Source organism: Aegilops tauschii, chromosome 3, assembly GCF_002575655.3.
Source record: "Aegilops tauschii subsp. strangulata cultivar AL8/78 chromosome 3, Aet v6.0, whole genome shotgun sequence".
NCBI lineage: Eukaryota > Viridiplantae > Streptophyta > Magnoliopsida > Poales > Poaceae > Aegilops > Aegilops tauschii.
The window spans coordinates 325,715,196-325,726,667 of record NC_053037.3 but is presented as its reverse complement, the minus strand read 5'-3'; the positions used below and the strand labels follow the sequence as shown (position 1 = coordinate 325,726,667).

At 43.3% G+C, this 11,472-nt stretch overlaps 1 protein-coding gene across 1 annotated transcript; it reads right to left on the bottom strand.

Annotated features, from left to right (window-relative positions):
• Positions 1-4,230: 4,230 nt before the first annotated feature.
• LOC141020990 (uncharacterized) lies at positions 4,231-11,053 on the bottom strand. Its single transcript, XM_073495934.1, has 2 exons — positions 10,492-11,053; positions 4,231-4,258 (listed from the first exon to the last, which is right to left on the bottom strand). Exons 1-2 carry the CDS (start codon positions 10,998-11,000, stop codon positions 4,231-4,233), a joined length of 537 nt encoding a protein of 178 aa, XP_073352035.1. The 5' UTR covers positions 11,001-11,053.
• Between the last annotated feature and the right edge of the window lie 419 nt (positions 11,054-11,472).

Genomic DNA, 11,472 nt, shown 5'->3' with positions numbered 1-11,472 from the left:
AGCCATAGGTTCTATCATGTATGCAATGTTGTGTACTAGACCTGATGTGTGCCTTGCTATTAGTTTAGCAGGGAGGTACCAAAATAATCCAGGAGTGGATCACTGGACAACGGTCAATAACATCCTGAAATACCTGAAAAGGACTAAGGATATGTTTCTCGTTTATGGAGGTGACAAAGAGCTCGTTGTAAATGGTTACGTCGATGCAAGCTTTGACACTGATCCGGATGACTCTAAGTCACAAACCGGATACGTATTTATATTGAATGGAGGAGCTGTAAGTTGGCGTAGTTCCAAGCAGAGTGCCGTGGCAGGATCTATGTGTGAAGCGGAGTACATAGCTGCTTCGGAAGCAGCAAATGAAGGAGTCTGGATGAAGGAGTTCATATCCGATCTAGGTGTAATACCTAGTGCATCGGGTCCAATGAATATCTTTTGTGACAATACTGGAGCAATAGCCTTGGCGAAGGAATCCAGATTTCACAAGAGAACCAAACACATCAAGAGACGCTTCAATTCCATCAGCGATCAAGTCAAGGAGGGAGACATAGAGATTTGCAAAATACATACGGATCTGAATGTTGCAGACCCGTTGACTAAGCCTCTCTCACGAGCAAAACATGATCAGCACCAGGACTCCATGTGTGTTAGAATCATTACTATGTAATCCAGATTATTGACTCTAGTGCAAGTGCGGGACTGAAGGAAATATGCCCTAGAGGCAATAATAAAGTTGTTATTTATATTTCCTTATATCATGATAAATGTTTATTATTCATGCTAGAATTGTATTAACCGAAAACTTAGTACATGTGTGAATACATAGACAAACAGAGTGTCCCTAGTACGCCTCTACTTGACTAGCTCGTTAATCAAAGATGTTTAAGTTTCCTAACCATAGACATGTGTTGTCATTTGATGAACGGGATCACATGATTAGAGAATGATGTGATGGACAAGACCCATCTGTTAGCTTAGCATAATGGTCGTTTAGTTTTATTGCTATTGCTTTCTTCATGACCTGTACATATTCCTCTGACTATGAGATTATGCAACTCCCGAATACCGGAGGAACACTTTGTGTGCTATCAAACGTCAAAACGTAACTGGATGATTATAAAGATGCTCTACAGGTGTCTCCAATGGTGTTTGTTGAGTTGGAATAGATCGAGATTAGGATTTGTCACTCCGAGTATCAGAGAGGTATCTCTGGGCTCTCTCGGTAATGCACATCACTATAAGCCTTGCAAACAATGTGACTAATGAGTTAGTTGCGGGATGATGCATTACAGAACGAGTAAAGAGACTTGCCGGTAACGAGATTGAACTAGCTATGAAGATAGCAACGATCGAATCTCGGGCAAGTAACATACCTATGACAAAGGGAATAGCGTATGTTGTTATGCGGTTTGACCGATAAAGATCTTCGTAGAATATGTAGGAGCCAATATGAGCATCCAGGTTCCGCTATTGGTTATTGACCGGAGATGTGCCTCGGTCATGTCTACATAGTTCTCGAACCCGTAGGGTCCGCACGCTTAACGTTCGATGACGATTTGTATTATGAGTTATGTGATTTGATGACCGAAGTTTGTTCGGAGTCCAGGATGAGGTCACGGACAGGATGAGGAGTCTCGAAATGGTCGAGAGGTAAAGATTCATATATTGGAAAGTTGCATTTGGACATCGGAATGGTTCGAGTGGTTCGGGCATTTTTCCGGAGTACCGGGAGGTTACTGGAACCCCCCGGGAGAAGTAGTGGGCCTATTGGGCCTTATTGGAGGAGAGGAGAAAAGGACACTTGAGAGGGGCGCCCCCCTTGCCCAAACCGAATTGGACTAGGGGAGGGGGCCGCCCCCCCCCCTCTTTCCTTCTCCCTCTCTCTCCCTTCCCCTTTTCCCTCTCCGGTGGAAGGAAGGAAGGGGGGCCGAATCCTACTTGGACTAGGAGTCCAAGTAGGACTCCCCCCTTATGGCGTGCCCCCTTAGGCCGGCCACCTCCTCCCCCCCCCTTTATACACGGAGGCGGGGGGCACCCCAAAGGCACAACAGGCATCTCGTAGCCATGTGCGGTGCCCCCCTCCACAGTTTACCACCTCGGTCATATCGTCGTAGTGCTTAGGCGAAGCCCTGCGCCGGTAACTTCATCATCACCGTCGCCACGCCGTCGTGCTGACGGAACTCTCCCTCATCCTCAACTGGATCAAGAGCTCGAGGGACGTCATCGTGCTGAACGTGTGCTGAACACGGAGGTGCCGTATGTTTGGTACTTGGATCGGTTGGATCATGAAGACGTTCAACTACATCAACCGCGTTGCTAAACGCTTCAGCTTTCGGTCTACGAGGGTACATGGACACACTCTCCCATCTCGTTGCTATGCATCTCCTAGATAGATCTTGCGTGATCGTAGGAATTTTTTTGAAATATTGCGTTCCCCAACAGAAGCGCGATGAGAAGCCAAGCAATTGTTTCATACTTTTAGTGTTCTCAAGCTTTTTCAACTTCCACGCAATACATGAGCGTGAGCCATGGATATAGCACTATAAGTGGAATCGAATATGGTGGTTGTGGAGAAGACAAAAAGGAGAAAGTCTCACATCAACTAGGCAAATTAATGGGCTATGATGATGCCCATCAATTGATATCGATGCAAGTGAGTAGGGATCGCCATGCAACGGATGCACTAGAGCTATAAGTGTATGAAAGCTCAAAAATAAACTAAGTGGGTGTGCATCCAACTTGCTTGCTCACGAAGACCTAGGGAAATCTGAGGAAGCCCGTGATTGGAATATACAAGCCAAGTTCTATAATAAAAAATACCCACTAGTATAGTGAAAAAGTAGGAGACTCTGTATCATGAAGATCATGTTGCTACTTTGAAGCACGAGTGTAGAAAAAGGATAGTAACATTGTCCCTTCTCTCATGTTTTTTTGGGCTTCTTTGGCCTAATTTTTTTATTTGGGCTTCTTTGGCCTCTTGTATTTTTTATAAAGTCTGGATACTCATCCCAACTTGTGAGGGAATCATAGCTTCCATCATCCTTTCCTCACATGGGACAATGCTCTAATAATGATGACTGATACGTCTCCAACGTATCTATAATTTGTGAAGTATTCATGCTGTTATATTATCATTCTCGGATGTTTTACAATCATTTTATAGCAACTTTATATCATTTTTTGGGACTAACCTATTGACCCAGTGCCCAATGCCAGTTGTTGTTTTTGCTTGTTTTTTACATCGCAGGAAATCAATATCAAACGGAGTCCAAACACCGTGAAATTTTTTGTGGATTTTTATGGACCAAAAGACCACCAATGGGCCAAAGCAGCACCTAGGGGGTGCCCTGAGGGGGGCACAACCCACCAGGGCGTGCCTGGGGTCCCAGGCGCGCTCGGGTGGGTCGTGCCCACCTCGGTGGCCTCCCGCACCCCCTCTTTACCCTATAAATTCACAAATATTCTGAAAACCCTCGGGGTTAACCTAGATCAGAAGTTCCGCCGCCGCAAGGCTCTGTAGCCACGAGAAACCAATCTAGACCCCGTTCCGGCACTCTGCCGGAGTGGGAAATCATCACCGGTGGCCATCTTCATCATCCCATCGGCCACCACGTTGAGGAGGGAGTAGTCCACCCTCGGGGCTGAGGGTTTGTACTAGTAGCTATGTGTTTAATCTCTCTCTCTCTCTCGTGTTCTTGAGATGTCACGATCTTGATGTATCATGGGCTTTGTTAATATAGTCGGATCATATGGTGTTTTCCCCTCTCTATCTTGTTGTGATGAATTGAGTTTTCCCTTTGAGATTTCGTTGTTATCGGATTTAACACTTTTATGGATTTGAGAGCACTTGATATATATCTTGCATATGAATACTCGTGGTGACAATGGGGTATCATATTGATTCAGTTGATATGTGTTTTGTTACTCAACTTGCGGATTCCCGCGGTGGCATTGGGGTAATCTACGCGTAGGGGTTGATGCACGTTCTCGTCTTTTGTTTCTCTGGTAGAAATCTTGGGGCACTCTTTGAAGTTCTTTGTGTTGGATTGAGTATTATGAATCTGAAATTATTTGGTGTTATTTTAGTACGAACTCTTGGATAGATCGATCGGAAAGAATAACTTCGAGGTGGTTTCATACCCTACAAATGATTTGTTCATATGTTCCCCGCTAGATAGGAACTTTGGAGTGATTCTTCTATGCATGTTGAGGGACGGTTATATGATCCAATTATATTAGCATTGTTGGGATATTGCACTAGCGAAAGTATGGACCCTAGGCCTCATTTCAAGCATTGCAATACCCTTTTTTGTGCATGTTTACTATTTGCTACCTTGCTGTTTTTATTTATTCAGATTATAAAAATATATTTCTACCATCCATATTACACTTGGATCACCATCTCTTCGCCGAACTAGTGCACCTATACAAGTTGTCATTGTATTGGGTGTGTTGGGGACACAAGAGATTTCTTGTATTTGATTGCAGGGTCGTTTGAGAGAGACCATCTTCATCCTACACCTCCCACGGATTGATAAACCTTAGGTCATCCACTTGAGGGAAAATTGCTACTGTCCTACAAAACTCTGCGCTTGGAGGCCCAACACGTGTCTACAAGAATAAAGTTGCATAGTAGACATCAATGATCATCACACTTTTATTTACTTACAACTCAAGAATTACAACTCGATACTAGAACAAGATATGACTCTATATGAATGCATACAGCGGTGTACTGGGATGTGCAATGATCAAGATTGACATGTATAAAAAATATGAATGGTGGCTTTGCCACAAATACTATGCCAACTACATGATCATGCAAAGCAATATGGCAACGATGGTACATGTCATAATAAATGGAATGGTGGAAGTTGCATGGCAATATATCTCGGAATTGAAGGAAATATGCCCTAGAGGCAATAATAAAGTTGTTATTTATATTTCCTTATATCATGATAAATGTTTATTATTCATGCTAAAATTGTATTAACCGGAAACTTAGTACATGTGTGAATACATAGACAAACAGAGTGTCCCTAGTATGCCTCTACTAGACTAGCTCGTTAATCAAAGATGGTTAAGTTTCCTAGCCATAGACATGTGTTGTCATTTGATGAACTGGATCACATCATTAGAGAATGATGTGATGGACAAGACCCATCCGTTAGCTTAGCACTATGATCGTTTAGTTTATTACTATTGCTTTCTTCATGACTTATACATGTTCCTATGACTATTTGATTATGCAACTCCCGAATACCGGAGGAACACTTAGTGTGCTATCGAACGTCACAATGTAACTGGGTGATTATAAAGATGCTCTACAGGTGTCTCTGATGGTGTTTGTTGAGTTGGCATAGATCGAGATTAGGATTTGTCACTCCGATTGTCGGAGAGGTATCTCTGGGCCCTCTCGGTAATGCACATCACTATAAGCCTTGCAAGCAATGTGACTAATGAGTTAGTTGCGGGATGATGCATTACGGAACGAGTAAAGAGACTTGCCGGTAATGAGATTGAACTAGGTATGATGATACCTACGATCGAATCTCGGGCAAGTAACATACTGATGACAAAGGGAATAACGTATGTTGTTATGCGGTTTGACCGATAAAGATCTTTGTAGAATATGTAGGAGCCAATATGAGCATCCAGGTTCCGCTATTGGTTATTGACCGCAGATGTGTCTCGGTCATGTCTACATAGTTCTCGAACCCGTAGGGTCCGCACGCTTAACATTCGATGACGATTTGTATTATGAGTTATGTGATTTGATGTACCAAAGGTTGTTCGGAGTCCCGGATGAGATCACAGACATGACGAGGAGTCTCAAAATGGTCGAGACATAAATATTGATATATTGGACCATGTTATTCGGACATCGGAAGTGTTCCAGATAGTTTGTGATAAAGCTGGAGTGCCGGAGGGGTTACCGGAACACCCCGGGGAAGTAATGGGCCTTAGTGGGCCATAGGGGAGAGAGAGGGCAGCAGCCAGGAGGTGGCGCCCCCCAAGGGGATTCCGAATAGGACTAGGGGAGGAGGCACGGCCCCTCTTTCCCTCTCCCTCTCCCTCTCCTTCCTTCTTCTCCTACTTGGACTAGGAAAGGGGGGCGATTCCTACTTGGAGTAGGATTCCCCCCCTTGGGCGCGCCCCTTAGGGCCGTCCGGCCTCCTCCTCCCCTCGTTTATATACGGGGGAGGGGGCACCCCATAGACACACAAGTTGATCTTTAGCCGTGTGTGGTGCCCCCCTCCACAGTTTTCCACCTCAGTCATATTGTAGTAGTGCTTAGGCGAAGCCCTGCGTCGGTAACTTCATCATCACCGTCACCACGCCGTCGTGCTGAAGAAACTCTCCCTCGGCCTCAACTGGATCAAGAGTTCGAGGGACGTCACCAAGCTGAACGTGTGCAGATCGCGGAGGTGCCGTGTGTTCGGTACTTGGATCGGTTGGATCGCGAAGACGTTCGACTACATCAACCGTGTTACTAAACGCTTCCGCTTTCGGTCTACGAGGGTACGTGGACACACTCTCCCCGCTCGTTGCTATGCTTCTCCTAGATAGATCTTGCGTGATCGTAGGCAAATTTTTTGCTACGTTCCCCAACAGTGGCATCCGAGCCAGGTCTATGCGTAGATGTTATATGCACGAGTAGAACACAAAGAGTTGACGGCGGCCCGATCTTTCGATGAGAGTGCGGATAACTATCGATTTGGTGGATTTTGACCTTGACGATCCGGCTATACCGTACCCGATGATACGCCTCGATAATCGCTAAACCAATCTCCGATGGTTATTGACCTTGCCGTAGGCATGATCAACCTGAACAACAAGGTTCGAGTTCCTGCAAGCAACCGAAGAACCAGCAAGAATAAAGGTGAATTGCAACTAAAATTGCGGATGATAAATTGAGTACACGAACTAGATGAAAAGTTGGGGTTCCATTATGGACCTGACAAGGCGGTAGTCCTACACGGCTCGTAGATGCGAATTGTAGCGATGGCTAGACAATACAATAAAACCGTAGTCTAAACCCTAACCTAGACTACCTATTTATTAAAGATCGATTGGGCGGCCGAGCCGGTTCGGTGTCCCATTTGGACTGCTTCATGTCGGTTTGTACTTGGATCGGCTGCAACCAAACGATGCATGGCCTGGCTCTGCTGCAGCCTAGAGTCCAAGAGCCCACGTGGCTCATCTTGGTCCATGAAGAGAATGCCAAGTTTTGGCCCTTGTGCACGTGCACGTGAGATGAATGATGGTTCGATGGAACACATGCATGCAGATGGTGTTGCTCCTCTTGATTTTTCTTCTGTGGATGATTCTTCAGTCCCTTTATTCCTAAGTACAATTAAATTAGAAAATGAGCATATCGCCATATTCTCGTCAGTTAAATTATGTGTACAAAGGAGCGATAGTACCTGGCCATTAATTTGCCTCGCTCGCGCTCTAGTAGTAGGACCAAGTGGAATAACTGGTGTAGGAGTCACGGCGGGTGTAACAGTAGAAGAGGTGTCCTCATCATCCCCCCTTCTTGAATTGAAGTCGTCATCGTCCTCACCCAAATAAGGCTTTAAATCTGCAACGTTAAATGTGGGACTAACCCGAAATTCTGCAGGCAAATCAAGCTTACATGCATTCTCGTTAATTTTTTCAAGCACTTTAAAAGGTCCATCCGCACGAGGCAGTAATTTTGACTTCCGTAAATCAGGGAAGCGGTCTTTTCGCAAATGTAACCATACTAACTCACCTGGTTCAAACACAATACTTTTCCTACCCTGACTACCAGCAAGTTTATACTTGGCATTCATGCGTTCAATATTTTTCTTAGTCATCTCATGCATTTTCAATACTAGCTCAACACGTTCTTTAGCATCAAGGTTTACCTTCTTCGAAGATGGAATAGGTAATAAATCAATAGGCGCACCAGGTATAAATCCATAAACAATCTCAAAAGGGCATAACTTTGTGGTAGAATGAACTGAACGATTATAAGTAAACTCTACATGAGGTAAACATTCTTCCCACATTTTTAAGTTCTTTTTCAAAATAGCCCTGAGCATAGTAGACAATGTTCGATTAACCACTTCAGTTTGACCATCTGTTAGGATGACATGTAGTACTAAATAAAAGCTTAGTCACCAATTTTGTCCACAACACCCTCCAGAAGTGGCTAAGAAATTTTGTGTCATGATCAGAAACAATTGTATTTGGCACCCTATGTAAACGAACTACTTCTTTAAAGAACAAATCAGCAATGTGAGGAGCATCGTCACTTTTATGACAAGGTATAAAATGTGCCATCTTAGAGAATCTATCGACAACAACAAATATACTATCCCTCTCCCGTCGTGTTCTAGGCAGTCCTAATACAAAGTCCATAGATATATCTTCCCAAGGAGTGCTAGGAACAGGAAGAGGCATATATAAACCATGTGGGTTTAATCGTGACTTAGCTTTTTGGCATGTCGTGCAGCGTGCAACATATCTCTCCACATCCCTTCTCATCTTTGGCCAGAAGAAATGACCAGCAAGGATGTCTTCTGTCTTCTTGACACCTAAATGTCCCATAAGCCCTCCATGCGCCTCCTGTAACAACAAAAGACGAACAGAGCTATCTGGGATGCATAGCTTATTAGCACGAAAAACAAATCTGTCATTAACGACGAACTTGTTCCAAGTTCTACCCTCTCTGCAATTGAGCAATATATCTTTAAAATTGGCATCATTAGCGTATTGCTCTTTTATAGTTTCAAGTCCAAAATTTTTGAAGTCAAGTTGTGATAACATGGTATAGCGTCTAGACAATGCATCGGAAATAACATTTTCCTTCCCTTTCTTGTGCTTAATAACATAAGGAAAAGATTCAATAAATTCAACCCATTTTGCATGCCTACGATTCAATTTGCTTTGACTTCTAATATGCTTGAGTGATTCATGATCAGAATATATGACAAACTCCTTAGGCCATAAATAATGTTGCCATGTCTCCAAAGTCCGAACTAGTGCATAAAGTTCTTTATCATATGTTGAATAATTCAAACTAGGCCCACTGAGTTTTTCACTAAAATATGCTACTGGTTTGCCTTCTTGCAATAAAACACCGCCTAAACCAATGCCGCTAGCATCACATTCTAATTCAAACATCTTATTAATATCAGGTAATTGCAGCAAAGGGGCGTGTGTAAGCTTATCTTTAAGAATAGTGAAGGCTTCCTCTTGTGCGTCGCTCCAAACAAATGGCACATTTTCTTTGTGAGCTCGTTGAGCGGCGCTGCGATGGTACTAAAATCCTTCACGAACAGCCGGTAGAACCCAGCAAGTCCGAGAAAACTTCGTACATGTGTGACCGAGTTAGGGGTCGGCCAACTCTGGATCGCTTCAACCTTGGCTTTATCAACTTCAATTCCTTGCGTTGTCACAACATAGCCAAGAAAAACGACTCGATCCGTGCAAAAAGTGCACTTCTTGATATTACCAAATAAACGTGCATCACGCAGAGCAGAAAAAACAACACGCAAATGGTCTAAGTGTTCCTCTAGTGACTTGCTATAAATCAAAATATCATCGAAATATACTACCACAATTCGTCCAATGAAAGCTTGCAAAACTTCATTCATTAGTCTCATGAAAGTACTAGGTGCATTAGTCAATCCAAAAGGCATAACTAACCACTCATATAAACCAAATTTAGTTTTGAAAGCAGTTTTCCATTCATCACCTAGTTTCATACGAATTTGATGGTAGCCACTACGCAAGTCCACTTTAGAAAACACAACTGAGCCACTGAGTTCATCAAGCATGTCATCTAATCTAGGAATAGGATGATGATATCAAATTTTAATATTATTGATGGCTCTACAATCAACACACATACGCGAAGTACCGTCTTTTTTAGGAACAAGTAAAATTGGTACAGCACGTGGACTAAGGGATTCACGAATGTAAACTTTTTCAAGTAGTTCTTGAACTTGTCGCTGAATCTCCTTAGTCTCCTATGGATTAGTCCGGTACGGCGCACGGTTGGGTAATGAGGCGCCAGGTATCAAGTCAATTTGATGTTCAATTCCTCTCATAGGTGGCAGCCCCGGTGGTACTTCCTTTGGGAAAACATCATGATACTCCTGCAAAAGGTTAGCGACAATAGGAGGCAAAGAAGAAGGCATATCCTCAAATGAAAACAAAACTTCTTTGCAAATAAGAGCATAACATTCATCAGTATGAGCATCTAACTCAAAAATTTCAGCACGTGTAGCTAAGAAAGAAGCACCTTTCAATTTAATTTCTTTAGATGTGCTAGGATCAGATTTGTGCATCTTATTAAATTGTTCTAACATATTTGTGTTTCTACTAGCCCTAGCAAGATCATCTTTTAAAATTTGCTCAAAAGACATAGGGTGTAGAATGATTTTCTTTCCTTTATGTGTGAGAATGTACTGATTAGTTCTACCATCATGTAAACATTGTTTATCATATTGCCATGGCCTTCCTAGTAATATAGAACAAGCTTGCATAGGCACAATATCGCAATCAATAGTGTCATGGTATGAACCTAAAGAAAAAGGAACTCTCACCATGTGTGTTACCTTTACCTTTCCACCATCATTAAACCATTGAATGTAGTACGGTTGTGGATGTTGTTGGGAAGGTAGGGAGAGCTTCTCCACCATGTCAATGCTTGCTAAATTGTTACAACTCCCTCCATCAATGATTATGCGAACGGAACGCTCCTTGACGACTCCTTTGATGTGGAAGAGGTTGTGACGTTGATCCTTCTTTGCTTTGACAATCTGAGCACTAAGTACACGATCTGATATAAGACTCATGTACTTATCGGCGTCATCAGCGGTCACATGTTCTTCCTCTTGCTCCGGTCTTGTGTCATCATCATGTGCAGCAAGCAAGGCATATGTGTCTTCATCAAAATCACTAGCGGAGTCGTACTCGCCGTCTTCACGAATGATCAATACACGCTTATTAGGACACTCCTTCATGACATGGCCAAATCCCTTACAAGTGTGGCACTGGATATCCTTTGTTCTTTTGGAGGAAGCGGACGATGATGTCGAACTTTTTGTTGGAATTTGTGTAGTACTTTTCTGTGGTGCCGAAGTGTGTGATGCTGAAGTTGATGAAGAAGGCCCCGGTCGAGAGGTTGCAGGTGCTGTTGTAGAGGTGCGAGTGGACGGGGCAGCTGGGGTGCGCGGCGCCCATGTGGAAGTACGACCTGCAGAAAAATTAGGACGCATTCTCGAACGACCCTGCACTTCATGTTCAACATGTATAGCAAGATGGAATAAATGGGTCATTGAATGATAATCCTTATAAGCAAGTATGTAATAAATTTCTCTATTCAATCCACCCAAGAACCTAGCCATAGAGGCTTCCTCGGTCTCAACTAAACCACAACGTAACATGCCCATTTGCAATTCTTGATAATAGTCTTCCACGGATTTAGATCCTTGG

Coding starts and splice junctions, on each gene's coding strand:
- LOC141020990 (XM_073495934.1), bottom strand. CDS start 11,000: ATGAAGGAGTGTCCTAATAAGCGTGTATTGATCATTCGTGAAGACGGC. Junction 4,259..10,491: donor TGTTCTATATTACTAGGAAG/GCCATGGCAATA, acceptor ATACTTTCGCTA/GTGCAATATCCCAACAATGC.